Source organism: Dermacentor silvarum, chromosome 2 (assembly GCF_013339745.2).
Source record: "Dermacentor silvarum isolate Dsil-2018 chromosome 2, BIME_Dsil_1.4, whole genome shotgun sequence".
Lineage (NCBI taxonomy): Eukaryota > Metazoa > Arthropoda > Arachnida > Ixodida > Ixodidae > Dermacentor > Dermacentor silvarum.
This window is the reverse complement of record NC_051155.1, coordinates 247964865-247988258: the sequence shown is the minus strand read 5'-3', so window position 1 is coordinate 247988258 and position 23394 is coordinate 247964865. Positions and strand designations below refer to the sequence as shown.

General features: G+C 41.4%; 1 protein-coding gene across 1 annotated transcript in view; it reads right to left on the bottom strand.

Moving 5' to 3' along the window:
• The window catches only part of LOC119443070 (late secretory pathway protein AVL9 homolog), a 34566-nt gene that overhangs the window by 6525 nt on the left and 4647 nt on the right, over positions 1–23394 (bottom strand). The window contains exons 3-14 of the mRNA XM_037708214.2: positions 20747–20832; positions 17692–17920; positions 17268–17347; positions 16682–16751; positions 13439–13601; positions 10721–11110; positions 9556–9706; positions 7459–7725; positions 4579–4713; positions 3721–3859; positions 1252–1332; positions 192–315 (exon numbers count right to left, since the gene is read on the bottom strand). Coding sequence (XP_037564142.1) covers positions 192–315; positions 1252–1332; positions 3721–3859; positions 4579–4713; positions 7459–7725; positions 9556–9706; positions 10721–11110; positions 13439–13601; positions 16682–16751; positions 17268–17347; positions 17692–17920; positions 20747–20832 — 1915 coding nt within the window. The remainder of the gene's footprint in view (positions 1–191; positions 316–1251; positions 1333–3720; positions 3860–4578; positions 4714–7458; positions 7726–9555; positions 9707–10720; positions 11111–13438; positions 13602–16681; positions 16752–17267; positions 17348–17691; positions 17921–20746; positions 20833–23394) is intronic.

The following is a 23394-nucleotide window of genomic DNA, read 5'->3' as shown; positions in this document are numbered from 1 at the left end:
AAAGATACCGTAACGGTAGCAGCGACCAGGTTGCACTGTCCCTGCTGCAGTGCGCCGAAAGTGGTCTTTCACACCAGCAAAGTACTGAACGCGATACACGTGGCATTTTGAGCTAAAGAGCACATGCATGTACAAGCAATCAATTTGCACTTGCACATCAAACAGCAAGTCGAGTGCATGTGCCTGCTCACCCTGAGGGAATATCTACAAGACAAGGGTGCTCCACACTGTTCCACATCTTGAAGTTGTGCGTCGTCTTCCAGGCACTGAGGAAGGCGGTATTGAATGCCTCCTGGCCCTTACCACTGACAGCATCTGGTTGTGTCATAGAGCACAAGTGCACAAGGTTAAAAGTGGGACACATCGAATGTGAGCTAATAATCAATTATAACAATTAGGATTGAATGTGATGCACACGCATATCAGGCAGTGATTTCTAAAGGAAGGATATCATTCTATCGCAAAAAAAAAAAAAAAATCATTATCAGAACTCTAGGCAATCAGTCACATTCTCTTGGTGATTTATGGGCTGTTCAAGGATTTAATGGAACGGTTGCAAGCTGCTATGTCAATAGCATGCAGCTAAACTGTTTGCACAATAATGTCATCTTATGGTAACAAGTACTAGTCCATGACTTTGTGTACGTGAAAATGACTATTGCATTTTTTTCTTATTGTACACTTAAAACCAGTGTCATTTTTATAACATTGCAAGGAGACTTGAATATGCACAACCCATGCAGTGAATGGCATTCTCCAAAGATGTGACCAGTGTACTGGAGCTCAGGTATGTGGCATGAAAAAAAAAAAAAAAAAGAAAAATGTCTGCAAGTAGCGTTGAATGGTTTTAGAACTATTAACTGACCATGCAGTTGCAGTGACAATTGTTACAGCATCATGAAACAATGGTCACTCAATCACATACTTTTGTTTTCTTTTTTTTTTTTTTTTTACAACAATGCACGCACCCTAGCTTTGTTGATTTTACCCACAACAATATCGCACACAATGGGCAGCTCTGGCTAGGGGGGAAAAAATGAGGTTTTTCAAGAACTAGTTATGTCACTGTTATTGCTACAATTGTACCAAAGAGAGCAATAACCATTTGTTCTACCAAAAAGTTGAACTTTCATCATGGCTAATGATGCCAAACTTGCCTATTGGAATTCAGACAATTAGAACAACTGCATTACAGCCAGAATGGCTGGAAGCAGCAAGCATGCGCAAAGTGCGAAATTGAATTGAACCCACCTTCTAACTGAGCTGTCTTCAGCAGACTTACTAGGTACACCTTAAACTCCGACCTTAGCCATTCCTCACCTCCTTGCCAACCTATGAATAAAAACAGAGAATGGTTAACCACATCCCCACTGCATACATCGCCAGCAAATGAAAATCGTTTAAACAAGAGCTTCATGGTTGGTTCCTTTCTCACTGGTAACAATGTGAAGAAAATCTCGCCAATCAGAACCTACCATATCACACCTGCTGATAAGAGAAGAACAAAGAGAACCGAGGGGCGGCATTTCTGTTAGCCACAGCCACGTGAAGTCAACAGACAATGAAGCCAGGGAAAGCACAGGTGAAATAACCTGTTTCCTTTAATGTAGAAGTAATAAAGAAAAAGGTAGTGAAAACTGATGAAAAGACCACTTACCGCAGGTGGGAGATAAGCTAACATCTTCTACATTATATGTGCAATGCTCGTACTAATTGAGCTACTGTGGCGGCCACACGCCCATCTACTTTCTTGGGTATTTGCGTATGTGTACTAGGTTTAGCCCTGGAAGTCTTAGCTCGCGTCATTCATGGCCATGACGGTAGATGTGAACTATCCTTTCAACCATAGGCATCACATTGTACGTGAATTTAGGAGCAGGCAACTGGCGAATGAACTTTCGCATGCCACCTCATCGTATCAAGGCTTCCAAAGTAGAGACTCTTGTTATGCAATGCAAGAAACTAAGACCGGTATGGAGAATAAAACTAACAGAAAATCAAGGCCACCATCATAAACACTGCTGCTTGCCTTTCTCCCCGTCGTGCCTTCTCGTATCCTGCACACAGGTGGTTCTTAGCAGGGCACTACACTTATTAAGAATTTGCTCAGCCAGCACACGTGATGCTGGTGCAGAGCAGCCTACAAAATGCCCTTCAGTCCCCTTGATGTTGCTTGGAGAAAACTGAATTCAAGTACAATTGTGACATACTTCCACTGTGCAGGATTTGCCTCAAAGCTTCAAGATACAGGCATGTGGTATTCTCCTGAGTTATAACATGAAGGTGCCATCCATGGACAGGCCAAATCTCCAGATGTGTTGTATGACGCAAGGTGTTTCATTTGACTTGAATGCGTAGTTGAGGTTGAGAGTGATGGTTTCAAGCTGTTCAGAGAGGATTGCTGAGAGCGAGCCATTCTTTGTGTTAAATTATTTTTAGGAGTACTACCTGAACTTAATGAATGAATGAATGATTTAATTAATTAATGAATAGACCATTCATTTGGTTAGAATGGTTCATTTGCATAAGTAGGAAAGAGAATGACAGGAGCATACAAAAAAAGAAAAGGTGGGGAGCTACAGTTCAAAGCAACATCATACATGTGCTTTAGTGCACGTTTTCATAAAGGGACTCATAGTTTCGGCCGAAAGGCAAAGCATCGATTCCGATAGCAAATTAGACGACGGCTATACGAAGTAAGGATAGTAGTTTTATCGGTCGTATAAGCTTGTAAACATTCGCTTACTACATTAACAAGCATGTTGTCACGCGCGCACAAGCAAACATGAGCACATCTCAATTGATGACTGCGCACACTCGCTGTCAAAACACTGGAGTGAGAAAGCGTGGCAGCAAAAGCAAGCAAATTGACATTCATGAGTTTCTCGCTTCAACGTGAACTAAATGGCGAGAACACAGCGCACATGAATCTATCAGCACTCAATGCACTCTGTCCCCATCACAGATCACTTTCAATGTAGGGCCCGCGTGGCCCCGTAGCATACGTAACCGCCGGATTAGAACCCTACCCCCCGTGCCTTGTGTGCGATGAAAGACGGCGCGCTTCCTCCCCGCTTCCCTCCCTTGCGCACGCGAGATTGAGCCACCACCGTCAGCTCACCCTCGCACACGTTCACTTGCACATGCAGCACACGGCGTGCGGCGATGATGATATCGCACCTGGACTTTATATGGAACATCACAGCGACGCCGACGCCAGACATGCGCCTGGAGTGTCTATATAATTGCTATCCCAATAAACAATGCTCTTTATAAATGAAACATATTTACCCTTCCTTGATGTTGTCACTAATGCGATTCCACTGCACGAAAGAGTTTAAGGCCTCTTTTACTTAATGGAAACACAGGGCTCTTAAGGTGTGAATGATGGCATCATACATTGAGCATACAAGTTCAAAGTTCATCTTTAGGTAGAATGTGCTCAGTGCTGAGCATAAAATGTAAAGAGGTCATACAGCTATGCAAAGAGCTTCCTTGCATATAATGCCGCATAGTAACAGAAATAAATATTTAAGAGAAAGGCATTTTTTAAGTGTTTATGTGAGTGTGCACAAAGAGGATAAGACACAAGTGCAGAGAAACAATAAAAACCTAAAGCATACCCCATTCACATAGCAAGACCAATTGATTGACTAGTTGTACAAAACATGTTGCAACTGGTCAGTTAGAAAGCATTAGGTTTACTGCAGATGTACTAACATGTGCCATCAAGGAAAAGGTCCCGTGAGTCATCAAGGACATTCTTCACTAAGTAGTCAGCAAAACGAAGGTCTTCCATGGTGAGGTAGAGCTGTCGCCGAAGGTCATTGTCTAAGATCGTGATTTTGCATTCATCTACCTGCAAAGAACAATAGAAAAGCTCTGACTTCATGTGACTTCTCATGCATTATATAATGTGCTCCAAGCAACTGAGGCAAGACTCTGCAGTTTGTAAATGACACTGGAAAACATTTAATTGCTCGTCTTTTGATTGCACATGCCCAAAATTTCTGAAACAGAGAACTTGCAAAAGAACTTCAAATTCTTTGCAGCCAGATAGTACAGCTGAGAACTGAGGGATGCACTGGATGGTTTACACAAGCAAATAATAGTATATATGATATTGTCTATTTTGTTTGTAAATTGTTTGCTTGTTTACTCAACTGGAGAAGTTCTAGCTCAGAAAAAAAAAAAGAAGAAGACATGGTACACTATAGTGATATGTAGGTCAGTCCTATGCAAGTGTGCACACAGGGAGTATTCATGTGACGTCATATATGCCCTATTGTTGCCCTATTCATAGCTTCCAGTGTGCTGCTGGTGACAAACGAATCGAGAAAATGCGTAACTTTTCACCGTGCTGTCTGTGTAACAATACCTTGATAACATCAGTGCATACTCCCCTATTTGGTCATTGCTTATTTTTAAAAGCCACTTTTACTAAGGTAACATCCCTAGCATATTTTAAGCAACCCGCAGTACATGTATTGCCACTGCCTTGCCAAACAGGAACTCGTTAGCCCCGCGGTTAAATACAACAAGAATGCATGATGACATCACGTTGCATTGCAGCCATACCTCAACAATGACATCAAAAAGGTGCTTTTTTTGCTTGAACAGGTCATTTGTTGCTCCCACAACACAGCTTCGTATGCTGATGTCACTGAGTAGGTCTATAGTAGGCAGAGATACATATGGCAAGCATAACGAACCCTGGAGAGAGAAGGAAAAATAGATTCAAATGACATATGAAAGTACCAATATTCACGAAAAAAATTGTATTAATGTTCATCTGAATTGAAACCAGCATGAGTATTTTAATTTTAGAACGTAATAGTTTGAAATTTTAATAGTGCCAGCTTTCAATAGTCTTGGTGGGCATGCAACACTGCTTCATCTCGTCTGAAAAAAAAAAAGACACATGGAAAGTGAAAGAAAACATCACACACAAAATAGGTTAATGCAACCACTGTTCATTCAACACTAGCCCATCTTTTAAGGCACCATGCACCTGTGATGTTATTTTATTCAGTCTCAACTTCTTTAAGCATACAGCTCACTTGTCATTTTAGCCTGTTTTCTTTTTCATTTTATGTAGCTGCATGAACATATTTCACTATAGTTTCCATGATTAACTAGAATTTATAAGACGAGGCCACCTTATGCACCATAAAGGATTATTAAGAGCACATTTCACTGCACTTCGCAAAAGAAAAAAAAAAAAAACACTGCTACCAATTAAAATATGCCCATGAAAGTGAATGAGAATTATATATGTATCAACAGCAAAGAAACTTATTTTCCATTAATGATCGAGAAGGCATACAAATGAGCCTTGAGTCAGACAGCAATAATAAACACCCAGCATCAGTAAACAAGTGAGGTTATTTTTAGGGGTGTGTGTATATTCAAAAATTTTAATACCAGTCAAATATTACATTTTTAATATTCGTATTCAATTCTAGTGCCAAGTATTAAAAAATATTTTAAATATTAGTTATGGTAAAATATTTGAAACAAATCTAACATATTGCAGGCTGTGTGGAAGCATATGTGATTATTTGCGTTTGTTTCTATCTGATCAGAGATTCTGTGGAGGGTCTTGTGCTATTTAGGAGACTGCTGTCTCGACAATTTACCGCTTAAGATAAACCCAGCCACCATATGACTAAGGCTTGCAGGAAAGCCAACATCTCAGTGGTAAGAGGCATGGGTCTTCAAAAAGCAAAGGTGCAACTTAGTGCAACAAATGGGAAGTAGGTCATTGCGCAAAGGAGTCCTACTGCAATAAAAATAAGAAATTCTTGAAAGTTAAAGTCTACAAGGCGATCCACTACAGGGGTATTCCTCCACACAGCCACGCTATGAAAATGTGCTGGCTGCTCACTGCATGCCTATCTGGCCCCTCTGTTCAGCACACCGCACTCCTGTTATAGCATTTCAACATAGAGCGATCAGCGATCTGCAATGGGCATTACCACGATGCCTATGTGCATAGCACCTATGTTAAAGGGCACTATTGCAAATATAGAAATATGAGAGCATTAAAGATCCTTAATTTAATTGGTGTGATAACCCTAATATTTCTTTTTCGTTAAGCAATCAAAGCTGCCCTCTTTCAAACCTCACGTTATATTCTTGGTTGTGTTGCATTCATCCAAATGCAACATTTTGACAACAGTGAGCCGGTCAGATGTCTCACACTGAAGGAAAGCCACACATGCTGCACTGAAGGAGCCCTACTTGCATGTGGTGCAAAACGTGGGGGAAAAGAAAGATGCTGTGTTCCTGCAGCTCTTCTCTAATCAATGGTCATAGCAAACAGTTTGTTTTAGTTGGATGCTAGCACAGCTTTTACCTCGCTCATTTATCATTATTGATGCAGCACGTAATAGTTTGAAATATCTCAAAAGAAGAGACAAGGAAAATAAACGTTAAAAATCTTGCTAATAAATGCAACTGCATATCATTAATCAATATTCTATTCAAAGTCCTCAACTGATCGCTTCATGACAAATGCACTGACAAGTGACACAGGGCCAAATGCCTCTGAGTTTACGGGCTCCTGATGCTGTGTAATAATGCACAGGTTGGTGAGACTAAACTGATAATGCATAATACAAACTTTTACTGTAGTGGCTTACTAGTATATGTTTTACTGTTAACAACATAAGTGCAGTGTTCCAACATGTTAAAGAAATAATGACTGAAAGGTGGGCAAGTTGGTGTGGATTCATAGCTATACTTTGGCAGCACGACGTAACATGGACAAAAGAAGAGAGAAGGAAAATAAATGTTAAAAATCTTGCTAATAAATGCAACTGCATATCATTAATCAATATTCTATTCAATATTTGAAGCTAAGTATGTGCATTCAATTAGTATTAAGAAATTTTGATATTCACACACATGTAGTTATTTTTATTTCAATATTATATATACCCTCAGAGACTTATTGAGAAGGGCCGTTTGTTCGACTGAAGTAGCGGAAGACATTGAGTCAGTTCAACAGCGTAAGGAAGAGTTGATGGATTGGCTACCAATGGTAGTGACGAATATTATGTACCTCCGAGATTTGTTAACTGCAGAGTGCAGTCTCGAATGGCACACTTCTGCAACAGAACATGTCATAAGTATGTGGACCCACCACAGTTGCGCAAGAATAGCAAGTAAGAGCTTCAGTAGGAAGAGCTGAAAGCTCTTTCTTGTGACAAAGCATACCTAGTATGGGTATAGTGGGTGAAGTTCGATGTAACTACAGCAATTTTCCCATAATTTCCATTTCTGTCACCTTATTATGTTTTTTTTTAAATTGCCATGTTTCAAAGAGTGATAAAAGAAAGTTACTTTTATCAGTCACAAATGTCAGAAAAATAAAGCAAGCACATAGAAGCCGTTAATAAGCATGTAAATCGCTTCTGCTCCAAGACTGCCTTTCTACCAAAAGAGGGTGCTTGCCTTTGAGAAGATGCAAAGTGGCAGGCCACAATCTTCATTTGGCAGGGCTATGACCTTGGGAATGCTCTGCAGAAGCAGCAGGTCATCCTGGTCCCGACTAGTCAAGCCCGAGACATTGCCCAATTCACCTCCTTCACCAGCAAAGTTGAGGGTCACCAAACCTGAGCCATCTTCACATGGTGTTGTTGACTCATCCAACTCACTGGCAAAATCACTGTCGTCGCCTGCTCCAGGCGCACTACCCTTTGTGACACTAGATGGTGAATCCTGCACATGCGCATGCATATAAGTGTTCTACATGTGACAGTGAGACAATCATGAAGTTGTTAGAAGCACACATATATATAAAATATGATGAAACTGCTTCCACTTCACATTTATTTCCCTGCTGTCTGTGTTCTCCAGTGTGCCAAACGCTATGATGCCATCAAGCATCCCCAGTCAAAGGTCCTAAGAAGGGCCATTGCATCCTTTGCTCTCCACAAGCCCACCACACTTGTTTGCACAGCTATGGCAGTTAACTGAGAAAGCCACTGACACAGAAGCACAATGCAGCATTGTTCAAAGGAGAAGGAGGAAAGATGAGACATCAACATTTGCAAGGACCAAAAGGAAGTGGCGATAGTGACGGGGCCCCTCACTATAGTCACAACACTATAGTGATGGCACAACAGCAGCCGATATAGAACCTGCGTAATAGCGGACACTGTGGTGCCATGCAAAAGCATTGCAATCATGACTGCAAGGTCCTCAGTTCAAATTGCATGCTGGAATAATTTTTTTTTAAATATTGCTGCATTATTATATTATTTTCCTCATTTGACTTCTGGATTACATATTCTTTTTTCCTATCCTTCACCACCAGGCCTGACATGGAGAGTTCCTGCCAAGGAGAGCGAAGAGAGGGGAGAAGGAGCTTAGGTAGATGCCGCTTTAGCAGCCGCAGACTAATGAATAATTACGCACTGTTATGTTAATACTGTACGTCCCAGTGACACTGACTAAACACTGACTAGCGCAACTCTTTGCACATAACATGCATTGGAATAAAAAAGGGGCCCCCTCACTTTAGCAACTACACTATTATGACGGGCCCCCTAACTGTAGTGAGTGCCAAACCAAAAAACACCCCTGCCAGTGCACTTTTTCTAATGGAGACATGATCACTTCTTCGATTTAATGTCGACAAATTTGAAGCGGCACTGCTTTGGAGGATGCTATAAAACAAAAGAGTGAATCTGGAGGGCAGTACATGCCATGGAGGAAAAATGAGCAGGGTGCTCTCAGTTTCGCTCAATGCACATAATGGAAGGCTCGTGCAAACTGTGGCCGTTCATTATCAGCAAGAGCAGATCGCCACTCTGCTTTAGAACGCAAACGGCTTCCTGGTCCGAAATGCGGTTTACAAGAAAGCGTGGATGACATTTAATCTTTTCACTGAGTGGCGCTGGGCATGGGATGCTGATCTGGAGCAATGCTATGCCGCCAGGTTTGTCTTCTTGTAGACAAAGGCTTCCAGTGAATGGCATTTTAGAGTTCCACAAGCAGCCAAAATGAATCCGACCCCAACTTCCACTTGGACATCACAGCTGGAATTTAACAAAACCACCGCACACCACATTCGCACTTCAAGAAAAAACTGCTGCGGTAGTGGCATGCAAGACTAATCGCTGTGTGATTTGCAGGTCCATGCTGAACGCATCTCATTCACACTCACACACGGTTGCGTGTGTTTGGGAATGGACTCGGATGTTCTGCAAGCTGAAAGCAACTTTCAACACTTTTGTGCATTCCACACGGCCTTGGAAAAGCAAGTTGGTAAGTTCCCACTTTTCACGATGTTGGTAAACTGTCGGAGATGTGCAAAGATCTTACATAAACTTCATACAGACATATTTTATTATGTCGAATTATCAATATATTGAGCTATTTTGCAATCCTCTTCGAATTTGATATATCTGGGATCGAGTGCAACAGCTCATTTAGCTAGTTGTCATCACAATCACAAAATACCAATGGGCACGATGCAGAGGGAGACATCTGTCTTAACTCTAGTAATGCAACATGTACAGACAATAACAATGAACAATCGCATACTCTGGATGTGAGACTGTAGATGGCAGATGGCAGCTTGCTCCAAATGAATCCTCGATTGCCAAGAAAGCTGGCAGTCTCTTTGCTGGCAACAGGTGTTGTAGGCGATTTCATCGTGTCACAGTCCTCCCTTTCTACAAATTCCAACTTAGACCTGTAAACGGTGAATCATAACTCTTGTCATCATGTCACATAAATTACAACAGCACACATTCCACTACAATAGGAAAGTGCCTCACTACTAACTATATTCGTATGCTACAAAAGTTCGCAATCTTCTGCACTGCTGTAGTATTAAAATGCAAGACTCTGACGAGCCTTGCCTCTTTGTAAACTGTTTAGCTGGCTGCATCCTGGTCGTGTATAGATTCTCACCACAAGGACGTTCTTCAACAGAAGTCACCACACTTGATTCTCAGGAAACCCACCAATTTCAGTAAGGTTTAAGAAGCACTGTTATTATTGGTCATGGGCAGCATATTCATGGAACACCAAAGCAGGGACATAATTTTTGCAGAACATCCATTATAGTACATGCCCAAATAATGCAAAAAGAATGCATGTTAGAGCAAAAAGCTGAACAAACAAGTGATTAGTAGTGCTTCAGCAGTGAAGAGGTGGCATAGAACTGCCCAAATTAATTTTGGTGTTCACAGCTGCATAAGTACCATGCACACCAGACACCGAGGGGACTGTTTGGTAACCTTATCAAGGCACCCTGAGAGTGTCAGTGAACCCGATTCAACTTTTTTGTTCTCTGGAAACCATAGTCCCTGTTGACAGATTGTACAGAGGTCAACACACTTGTCTAGAACACACCCCTGAGAGCCAAAGCAGCTACGATAGCTTAAGTTGACCATCAGGTCGACAGATATTAATGGAAAGTGGAAATGCAGTCACGCAACCTCACATACAGTCAATTTTGTGCCACATGTCATCTTCAGATATCGCCAGCGCAGTCCTGAGAACGTGGTTCGCGCATTCTAGAGAAGTGTGTACAAAGGCATATCTGCTACAAATGACAAGAAAACGTTAGTTTTACATGTACCGCATTCTAAAAAGGGGCTCTCTGTCCAGCAAATTTCAGTGCATGCAAGAGTCTCGTATGACTAAGGCTACCAGGCAAAACTGGCAAACGTATTATATTAGTGCAAATGCTGTCACTTGCCTCATTTCGGTCTTTTCTTTGGGATCTGAGTCTAGGAGCTCATCTATTTCAGAGACAAGTTTGTCCTCTTCTTCAAACACAGCATCATCGGTGACCCTATTTAGGTATGGGATGTCTCCAAGGCTCACTGGTAGAATCTTGCTGATGAACTCTTTGCCAACAGAACCCAGGGAGAGCCGTGGTGCTTCAGTCTTCTCTTTCTTCTCATCGGAATCTTTTCGGCTGACAGGAACCGGCTTAACATCGTCTGTCGCAGTTTCAAATGACTCAGCTCGCTTGGCCAGGCTTTTAGACTCTGAGTTCCGGATTGTCTTGGACAGCAGACTCAAGTCTTCGGGCGAGTGCACTTCCTCTTCTCTCACTGGATCTTCTGAGCTGGAATCTTTTTCCCTAAAGATAGAATTAAGAACCGCTTAAAAAGCAACCAGCAGTAGTTGAATGGCTTTTAAAGAACTCTCAAGTGTAGCACCAATATTGTGCATATGTCAGTGCTTGCCTCACACACCGTCGACAGAAGGCTTTGAAAGCATGCACTATACTAATAATTCAAACGTTTTTGAGGCACAGAATCCACAAAAAACTAAACTTCCTAGTGGCTACAGGAGACAACCTGAAATTTAGATGAGACAGAGAGGGGAGGAAAGGCAGGAAGGCCCAGTTTGCTGCCCCACTAGTAAGGAGGTGGATGGGGATGTAAAAGAGAGAGAAGGTGGGAGTTCCGATCAATCCCGCGCACTAGACAAGGTGCAGCATGTCTACAAGTTGGCACTCAAATCTGTCGCCTTCATGAGAAGAGCCTGTGTGTCTTTCTAGACTAATCAGCTGCGAGGCCAGGCTCCCAGGACCTTTGCTTCGGTAAAATGCCGATCGTCCAGTCTATTCAAGGCACACTGAATAGTCTGGCATTGTTTGTGAAGTGGGAACAGCGATGGCCAATGTAGTGCACATATGGCAAAGTATTAATTGCATACATAAATTCAAATATGGAAGTGTTGGCAGCAAGAAATTTAGTTTTTTTCCTGACAGCCCATGCATGAAAAGCTTTTGCGGTTAACCCTTTAATGACGAGACCTATAAATACCCCCCAAAAAATGTTTATTTTCTATCTAAATGTGCAAAGCACATCAAGAATAAGCATAATCATCAAAAGGAATAAATATTTTGGGGAAATTTTTCAGCAATAGGGGGAAAACCCCAGACCGGAAACTGGAAGTGGGCTTCAGCCCAAGCCACCTACGGCTTTGTTTTCAATTTGTATAGACAGCTCTCCTCATATGTGAACCATAGGTGTACCTTTTATTTGCTTTAACTCACATGTGTGACACCAATGCAGATGGATATCTTGCATCTGCCTGTGTCCTCTGACCTTGCTTTCAAAAGACAGTGAGTCGCGTGCCAAACTTCTTCCTCGTCCAGTGTTTCTGTTCTAAACCAACAAATGACGCTTGCTGCTTGTCAGTCAGTGTTGGCCGAAGACATTTAGCCAGAAACTTTGTACTCAATACTGAAACTCAGCAAGAAAAACTTTTTTTTCTGGTATGTTGCCTGTAGGCAAAACTCACCAATAAAGTGTTAAATATTACATCGCTGACACCACTGCATCTTCAGCAACTTTAGAGAATGAGAGAATGATGCAAGACAATTACAGGAATTGGCCAGAGGAGAAAGACAGCAAGAAAGAATTCACAGGGAACCAAAGCAACAATTATTAGCACAGCTTCTAGTAGACACTTAGCAGTTGCTAGAATCAGAAGCCAATCTAGAAATTTGGGGATGTAATCCTAAACCATATGCTTGAAGCATTTCTTGCTCTGCAAAAGAAGTGAAATTGTTAACTTTTGCGTCTTTATCTAAACATGTACCATGGTGTCTGACTCTCACTAGTTTTTATGGTAAGAAGATCAACATTTCAAAAGGAATGATGTTGTACTTTAGTGTATGTTGGACAGCATAACTAACAGCATTGTCATCACACACTGTCACTACCTGCCAAGTAAACTGTGGTTTGAATGTTTTGCAAAAGTGCACTTTTTGTTTATTTTTTTTTTTTTACACTTGCCTTTCTCAAATTTTTAACGGCGGGACAAAGATGGACTGGACTAAATGCATAAAGGTAGCATTATAGCTCCAAACAGCATAACCTAGCGCTGTGCCTAGTTCACAGTTCAAAATCTGACCACTGACCATCTTGTTCCAGGTATTTTTGCAGGTGTTTGAGCAATGCAGTAGAACCAATTCCTCTGCCGAAGTGACAAGAGCTGCACCACAGTTTTCAATGTAACAGTTAAGTAGCACTGAAAACACTCCTGCCATTTCTTGCAGTTAAACCTGCACAGGTTTTATTGGTACGGCATTGATTTCCAGGCAACAAATGAGTCCATGGGTCAGCCTGACAAGCCCAACACCAAAATACCATGGCTTAACATTGCCTATGCCTGACCTGAAGATGGCTCAGGTGGCCTGGGCTTGGCAAATAGAATGCATCAGAATCTGGTTCAGTCTAAAGCATCCAAAGAAACTATTCTTCAGAACATTTGGAAATTATGAAGTATGCAAGGTTAGAGATGCACTGAAGAAGTGTTACCAAGCAAGTTGTCTACAGCAACAACACATTTAGTCTGGGTCGTGCAGTGCAAATTTTTGATTTAAGTAAATAAAAAAAGGCAAAATGAAGCTGAATAAAAGCCTGATGCAGAAAAGCAATCTCATGAACCGTGCCTGTTCTTCTCCGAGGCAAGCGTGTCCAGGCTCTGCTTCAGCTCGCTAGGTGAGTGGCTCAAGTGGACCTCAAGGAAATCATGTTCCTCGGGACGCAGTTCAGAGTTCAGTTGCCGCAGACCAGCTGTGCAGGCGCATTCCTCCAGACCTTGCTCCAACATGCCTGTACACACACACGATAGATAACAAGACTGATGATGCCTGGTTACATGCGCAGATCCTCTTCTGTCACTCCTATTTCCTGTAAGCACTGGCAGCAGTATATACCTACCTGTTCTCCCACTAGCACAACCTAACACTCCCTTCTTTTCTTTTATTCTGAACACCTTGAATTCCCTTACCTTACTCTACGCCACCAGCTTATTCTTCTCTTCCTCCCCCATTGAAGTTAAGGAAGAGTGAACCATGGGGGCATACATAAAGGCTTCTAAGGAAAACACTTGCTGCCCTGATGAAGACAAGTCCCGTTGCGGAAACGTTGGCTCCAGTAACATCTACTGTTTTCATTTCATTTCATTTATTATCACCTTGAAGGCCTGAAGGCATTACACAAGGGGGGCAATATAAACATGTGTAAGAGTGGTTACGTACAAAACAACAACAAAAAAGAAACATTGCTTATTTTGTACGACTTTAAACAATCAAACAAAAATTACGAATTTAAAGAAGCAACACGGCAATACGTTCGCGAACAAAAAAAAAAAAAAAAGATACACGAGGTGGAAGGGTTGACAAGGGTAGACTATTCCGAGTGGTTTATGATGGGTTCATGAACGATGTACACTGGAAACAGAAAGTTATTCAAAGTGATTTGTTAGGTAATCACGAAATTCTTTTTGGTCAGTACAGGTAACGAAGTGGTCAGGGAGCGCATTCCAATAAACGATTGCATCAGGAAACAAGGAAGTGGTCATGGCAGATGAGCGGCCGGGTAAACGTGCTATGGCAGCGCTGTGACTTATGCGAGAGGAAGTTCGAAATGGTGGTTTAAGAAGGTGGTGCCTTGAGCATGGATTGTAAAAGAAGGAGTGCAGCAAACAAAGACGTGATATGATGCGGCGTGACTTCAGTTTTGGCAGACCTATTGTTTGCTTCAAGGAAGTGACACTAGTGTACCGTGAATAATGTGAAGTGATGGAAGCGGGTGGCTCGGTTTTGAACGGATTCCAATGATGCGGCTAGGTAATCTTGAGATGGATGCCAGACAGCGGAAGCAAATTCGAGCTGTGGACGGACAAATGTCAAGTACGCCAACTTCTATATTTCTGGGGATGTCTTTTTAAAATTTCTTTGTGGATAACTGAGTGAGCGCACAGCTTTGCGATGTGTTTCGATATGTGTTATTCAAGAGGAGTGATGACGTCAAAATAAGACCCAGGTACTTGTAAGATGAAGTGGCGCTGATGTTGACAGAGCTGTTATTCACAACACCGCTATTATTCACAAGTTATACAAGTCACACAGAACAATCTCCATACATCCCCAGGTTGTTTACTTAAAAGGCATGGAGCAAGAAATGTTTGCCACTCCCAGGCATGGGCAAGTGGCACCCTGAGTTGGAATAAACTGCAAACTTTAAGTGCACACCACAACTTGGAGCCTATTTAATCGAGTGGCTAATATGTCATCAGTGGCATCACCTGGTGGATAAAGAACACGACTGTCTATCTCAAGCATAATACTGCAAGTTTACATAGTTCAGCTCTAGATGCCGCCTGTAAGTTCTAATCTCTCACTGGCTTCCACCACGCCCACTTTTCTTGTGATATACGGTAACCCAGTTGTTGTGATACCAGAAAGGACAGCCCTTTCTCAAGTGCTTATGCGCTAAAAGTATTTGTGTCCGTACCTACGTTATTTTTATTTTTTTGAAACACAACACTTGACATCATTCTTGTTTGTATTTCCACTCTATAATGTTGTGTTCAAGCAATAAAAGCTGCAACCTGACAAATGCCGAGAAGGCATTACAAGGAAGCATGCCTTTCATAAAAGCAACAGCTCAGCTTTGTACACAACCTACAGTTCAAAACTGAATGGTGTTTGTCTTTTCCTTTTAAAATAAACAAGTCAATGACTGTTGCTTTTAGGGAAAATGACTACAACTGAATTGTTTAATTTATTGACATAACTTTATTTAAATTCTAGATTCCTAAATTACCAGCCCCCCAAAATATACAAATGCATTTATTTCATATTACAAATCTAGGAAAACAGTAAGCCTTCAACTGTGTACTTCAGATACTATTTAACATTTTTATTACAGCAAATATCCTACGACAAATTACCTCGTTAATTGGTGTGTTCAAACACTTTATCACCTACATTTCTGTGTAATAAAAATTTCTGCACCGCAATTTGCCTCAAAAACCAAACAAAATGTAACTGAGTGACCCTTCATATAAACTAATAAAGCAATCTCAATTTCTTGAAAACCGGCAGTGCAAAGTAACACTGCATTACTGCAGCACAGTCTTTACATGAATTCAGGACTTAATCTCATTTCAGTGCTGATCTTCATTTCCATTCACAGTTTATGAAAAACTATGTTGAAACTAGCAGGTCTGGCTATGCTTATTTATGGCCCATAACTGAAGGTAGGATAAGCAGTACATTTAGGAAACAAAATGCCCATCTCCAGGCTCACAGGTGCTTCAGTACACACAACTCTTCTTTCTATCTGTTTGCTCAACATTCAGGGAATTACTGAGGAATACACTGTCATAGCATTTTCAGTTAGTAGTGATAGCACACATGCTGAAGCACAAAAAAAAAAATAATAATAATAATGAGCAGCGTAGAACTACTTATTAGGCAAATCTGTGCCCAGGACACAAAGCAACACTTAGATAGTGATGGCAGCAGCGAGCACCATTGGCCATGGTCGAATCGAATCACACTGCTTAAGTCTGGTTATTACTTATTATTATATACATCCATCATAAATTACAGGGCAGCCAGTGGTGCTTGCATTGAAGCGCACACAGTCTGATAATGATGGGCTGATCTCTCTACTGAATGATGACATTTGCAATGTTTGTGATGCAGAAAATGAGCCTCATGCAAGAATGGTAACATGTTAAAAATAACACTTTGCTGAAAGAGATCATCGGTCAGAAGTAAAGCAACACAGATGTAGCAGTATGACTCAAACAGCTTAATTAGTGAAAGCAAATGTGACAATGATTGCAAACGATGTTTGGACTTAAAATCTTAACTATACATAGCATAATAAACACTCACCAGGAAACAGAGAACAGAGAGTGAGAATAGTGGAGCAGAGATCTTTGACAGGCGTCTTGTAAAAGAGCACCTGAATAACAAAAAGAAAACATTGACAGCATTAGGTATATCCAAAATGGTGAGAATGGCTAGGTCACATGGGATCCTGCAACACAATATTCTTGCAGCAGGTGTCTTCTGCATGCTGCAATTATGGGTCAAATATATCAATCAGGTCAGCTCACATATGCACAGCCCTGGAACAGCTGTCTACAGTGCCAGAGTAGTTCAGAATTTTGTTCATGTTGTCTGGCCATGACTTGTGCTAAGCATGCATCACCAGATAGCCTTGTAGCTGCTGTTCATACTCCTTGTTCTGGCAATCGAACTCATGGGTCCCTTTCATTGACAACATCCCCCTACATCAACGAGGTAAACCTCAGCAGCTACCAAGCTGTAAACCAAAAGCATGTCTTACCATCCTGTGTGGCCTATTGCTCATTGTAGTGGTAGTTTTTGCTGTAAAGCTGCTTTGCAGCACACTGTGTCCACACTCTAAGTAAGTGTTCTGGCAAATGTACTCAGTCTCAGTTTGCCGTCAACTCACCTTACGTTCCAAAAGGAGCAGCTTGAAGAGCAGAACTGCCTTGTGCTTGAAATGCAAAATCAGGTCACGTGAGGACAGTCCTGCAGAAAAGACACAAGGTTACAGCAGTACTCAGATATAAAAAAAGAAGGAAATGTGAGTTATTTCATGCATGCATGTTTTAACATACAGGACATAAAGTGCCCACCAAATTTGATTCAATCCATTTTCTAAGCTTTCATAAGGTATTCACGCATATTCTGATCAATACCAAGCAATACAATCATTAATCATATTAGTGCCCATGCACTATGAGAGGACATTGGTGTAACAATCGTTTGGAGCACTCTCTGCTACCAACTCAGATAATGCATACAACTAGCTTTCCTAACACAAGACACACAAGCAGCATGAAGCAAGTCAAGTAAAATGGAGTGTGCCTTACCCAGGTAGGGCTGTCCCCCATGCATCATGTCGGACGAGAGCAGGGCATTTAAGTTTTGGTATGTTTCCTTGAGGAGTGCCACCTGGCTAAAGTCTCGCTCTTCAAAGTAGGCATGAGTTACCAGCTGCAACTTGGCCTGTATAACTCCGTACAGCGGCAATCGGCTCAGCACACACACACTCTTCTGTACAGAGCTGCGCGTCACGTCTGAGCCCCGACGCAGTAGCATCTGTGCAGACGAAAATGGAAAAGGTACGTTAGCTTCCACATTAGTGAAATCAAGGGATTGATGGCATATGGTCTGATCACAGTAAGCCATTGTCATGTACAGGTAAGAAAAGCGATGCCAACCATGTCAAAGGAGATGAACACTGTTTCTTATACAAGTCTTTGTTCATATAACTCAGTTTTTTTCTTCTTCCATTAGTTTTTATCTTCTTTGGCATGGTCATCATCCCCTTTCAGCTTCAACATTACACGTCACCAAGCACAGCAAAACAACACTAGCATAATAGCAGTAAGAATAATGACAATGTCCATGTTTTTAACTTTGTAACAAATTTATTTATTGTAATTTTTTTTTGTCAGAGCCTATAAGAGTAGAAACATAACACCTTGCAATGAAGTGGAAGAAATGCTTGCTAAATTATAAATTTACAGGGCAAAGTAAAGTCGCACTAATGGGAAATACAGTGGAACCTCGTTATAACAAAATTGCATCTAACATGAAAATAACTTTGTTATATCCAATGTTTGTTATAAACATAATGTTGATATCGGTGAAAAATATTGCGATCATGCTGCCTCCGACGGGCCAGTAAAGAGTCTCCGACAGATATTGATTGCTTGTCGGCGGCTTGCCATGTCGATACAAGGCACGGGAACAATAAATTACATACACATGTTTCACACCATTACTAATACACAACCAAGTGATCACACAGGATCAGCACGTTAGCTCGCTACCTGTGATCAAACCAAGCCAAACCACTGACCAAAATTCGACATGCCCGTCCAAAATGTGCCATCTGAAATTACTCTTGCTGAGTACAGTTGCCTTACAACTTTTCAAACATCGAAGGGGCCGCACACTCTAAGAAAACTTGCAACCTTTGGGATCTATCTTGTCCCCGAACAATAATCATCAGCCATCTGGTGTGCCTTTCATACCTTTATAGCTACGCTTCAGTACTTCCAGGTCACTGACAGCATGCGTGATATAAGCGTAACGTAGCATGACAGAGTTTTTAAGAAAGGAGATGCAAGGCCGGCGCATTTTTGCCACAACCAGACACAGAGGTGGTTAGGCCTAGGCTGCTAGACCTAACCACTGTGGCTTTGTCCAGAGTTGGCAACGAAAGTTTCGGTTCAGTGCCTTGAGTCGATGCATTGACAACTTTGTTCATGGCTGCCATGTTTGCAAGATTACAAACATTGCATGTTCCTGGTAACGGTACCACTATATACCATGCAAGCCTGAACAATGTGTCTGAAAAATTGGTCAGCAACTGTATTCGACATTTTCTATACAGAATACATATTTTGAGTCACATGCAAACAAAAATTTGCTTGGCTATATCCGATACTGTGCCGGGTCCCACAATGCCGAGTTTGTTATAGCAGCAGCATACTTTATTAAAACGAAGCACAGCCAACCAAATTTTATATTTACTTCGTGATATCAGCGTTTGACTGTACAATGACATTTCTGTAATGGCACAGCGACCTTAGAGCAGCCTTATGAGTCTATATTATTCCCATTAAAAACAAGCCCATACATGTTTTGGGAGCCCTTAGCCGTGGTGCCTGTCAGAGCCCCATGTTGTTGTTATAAAAAGTACTGGGTCATTATCTTACATCATATTTGTTTTATTACTTAAAGCTTTTAAGAATAATTAAGCACACTTACACTTGTCAAATGGTTACTTTCAGAACAGTAATGAAATTTTGTGGCCATAGCACTACGACATGACAGCCAATTTAACCTGTCCAAGAATTCTGTTGACAATACTTTTTATTATACACATATGTGCAGTATTATCAGAAGTGGAAGGGCTGACAGTATAATAATCATTAGCACACCCAGAATTTCAGTCAGTCAGGACTTTATTCTATCAGATTGATTTTACAGGCGCATGACAGCTCTTTTATGCCCTTCACATACAGAATTGCTACAACATGGCACAACTAGTTGCAGAAATGCTCCACACAAAGGGTATGAAACATCTGTCGTGCACCTGTAAAGTAATTCTTGATAAAAGCCAGACCTCGGCCAAACATCGAAATAAATTATCTTTGTTGTGTTTTTTAACATGGGTTTGCTCAAATAAATATTATAGTATATATAGGTCATTAGAAGTGCCAGTTGCATGTGTACAATAACAAACATCTAATTCGACATACTGGACTAGGACAGCTCTGATTACATGCTTGGTTTAGTTTTATATGTTCACCTGCACTTTTTGCAACTCATTAACGACCTGTTCAAAACAAGAATTACTTCATTCACAGACACACACACAATACATTTAGGGGAAAGGGAAAGGGGGTTGGTCACAATCCCTCGAACTCCCCAATCGGTGTGCCACTGATTACACCAGCATGATTACATAACTGGTTCACAGTGATCAAGGATATCTTCAAATAGTAAATAAGCGATAAAGAATATGGTGTTGCATGAATCTGTTAATTTGGCTCCTAACAATTGTAAAATGTTTGCACTAGCCACTTTGTTTTTGACATGGCAGCACTCATCAACTGACAATACAATGGATGAAATGCTGCCGTTGATTTGAGCAACTCAAATAAATTTTGAGACAGCTTTAACGACTGCATCATAAATCCAATAAACCACAACCAGAAACATAACTTTAACTTTATCTGTCAGCTATAGCAATTATCGTACATTTAGCAAGCAGTTATAGCCAGCTGAACTTTTACTGTATCTACAAAGATTAGTGCATTATTATTGGAATGGCTGCTGAGCTAACAAAAAACAAGTATACCAAATTTATTGCAACTATGACATCATAAAAAATAATAACCCTAGACTTGCCTCTGCGTTGATCTGTCGATAGCATGATATTCCGAAAACAGTTTGCTTTGGGTTGTCCAATGCTGGCAAGTGAAAATATACAGTGTCTGAAAAGCAGAGAAAAACATAATTTATAATTTGTTAATGTGCAGCTACTCCACACAAAAAGATTTCTGAGGGACCTTTTCAGAATAGAGCAGTGATTTTCTATTAGCAACAGCTGAAAACACAACAGGTGGCTTTCCCTGGCCATACAGGCATGGCTTCCTGAGTGAGCATTGCTTTAGATTATGCGCACAATAGTATGTGGGCTAATTGAGAGTGGAAAGAAAAGCAAGTGCAGAAGATAGGACTGTGATGAAAAGGTGAGAAGGATAGAAAAAGAAAATTGAGCAGAAACCATCAGAGCCTTATTGTCAAAATCAAAAGATAGCTTCCCAATAGATGTGCTGAGATATGTGGCTGGGACAATTATTGGTTATTTCTATTGGTTAATGCTATGAGGCCTGTGGGTGCTGTCACATTTGGACATGTCCGAGTGTCCTCACCAATGCTGGGTGCATTAACATTTGGCTCAAAGAACACCACATTACACTGCTATGAATGCAGATGTGAACCAATTTTATAAGATGCCACGGTTGTTTTTAAGCACGGTGATCAACTAACACGAGAAATGGCGAAAGCTATCCTAATCCAGAGAAATGGCAACTTGTGCATTAGCCAACCATCACTGACTCTGTTCAAGAATCATGTGAATCTGATGAAAAAAGTCCAGTATGTTACCTCCCTGAACCCTTCGTCCGCCCATGCATTGTGTTACTCTTGTTTTCCTTTTCCACAAGTGTGTAATAAATTTCAGTTTGAAGTCAGCACTCATTCTGTCCTTTACTCAGCTCGTGTCCAAGCTTCTTTTTTTTTTTTTTTTTGCACTGTGCAGTTATAGCATGAAGCCATACAAGCTTGCCCAAGCTTCTGTGCTTCTAAGTTAATTGAACTGAATTCATTTTCCCTGTACCTACGCTTGTGCCATCAGATATGCTCATGAAGAGATGCCCATGCTGCAAAGTACTTTTGCGGCAAAGCTGTATATGCCTAAGCGAAACCAAAATCCGTCCGTCCAATGTGCGCAGAAACTATTATCATCAGCAATGGCTCAAGCGTCGTCATCTTCTTCCACAGCTGGCTCGTTGACGCCCCTCGGGCGCAACAGCGCGAACCCGCTCATCCCACTGCTCCTGCGTTCGTCATCGTCGTCTTCTTCCACAGCTGGCTCCATTGCCGCTCGTCGTTCCAGCGTAGAATTTCACTTCTCTTCTATCGTCGTAATGGGGAGGCCGCGTTTACGGGGGTATGAGCCACTGCCTAAGGGGGTATGAGCTATTCTTTGTCTTACCGTGACGGACGGATTTAATTTTGAAGCAATTTAATTTGAAGAATCGCAAGCGGCAATGCGACAATGGCGGACTGCGGGCATACCTTCAGTGACACTGTTCTCTCCGTCGCAGCCGAATGTGTGTGTAACCTCATTAAGAAACACAGACGTAACCAATATTCGAGAAAGACTTTAATGAACTGTTGAGATTAACCCAGTGATAAACACAGGGGCCGCACGTTTTAGCTTCGATATTTAACCATCTGTATGGAGTGCTTGAGCGGTGATCTTTTTTAAATCCTGGATTCACGTGCGATTGCTGCAGCGCAGCATGCTTGTGTTCAGTAAAGGAATGCGGTATGTGGTGTATGCCAGTTCTGCTTTCTTTTTCGTCACCTGAAGTGGGCCACCTGTGGCCTGGATAGCGTGTGCACTTGCACACACATGCAGGCACGCACACACATCCAGGAGATGACAATCCTAGTGTGGCTCGAGTGTCCGTATAATTGCTATGTGAATAAAAAAGGAAGTTATTGGCGGAAGGTGTAGACAACTGCTTGTTAAAGAAAGGCATTTCCAAACATGCTGAAAGGAGAAGGGAGCATGATGAACTAGCCCAAGACCACACAAGATCCCAAATATAGCATTGACAGTGCAAGTGCAGCTACATGTTTGTAGCAATATATAAAGAGCACAAACAAAAGATGAAGGACAACATAACCCCAAACAATGGGGCTTCTAAGACATCCAATATGCAAAATACTTGATTGAGATGTGGAAAAGGAGAACTTATGTAGGAGCAACCGATCTTGTGAAAGCATTTGGAAATCTTACAAGTGCACTATTCATGGTGTTGGCTTAAAATAGTGCTCTTATCGAACGAAGGGCTTATGTCACATTTCTTGCAGCTATTCGGAGTGCTCAACCAGATGGCTGCTAAGACAGCACCCAATTTTGTGAACTGGTCTAGTTAAAGAAATGTTCTTGTCGGCAAACTTTAACACCGCTTTTATTATGCAGCTCGTGGTTTCTATTCTCAGCTTTTCAGCCTAAGGCACCTCAAACATGTGGAGCAACGTGTCCTGCTATGTGCACCTTTGTATTCATGCAATTTGTTTATAGCTTCCGGTAATAGAAGTGTGAAAGTTCAAAAATTATATTTGTGCATTTGGGCTGCAGTAAAATGTGTGTGACTTGCAGATAGTATTTGAACAACAATGTAAAACAATATTTCAAGAAGAAAGGATGGTATACAATGGAACAACACTGCATTTAGTGGTAGTGGAAAAAACTATGT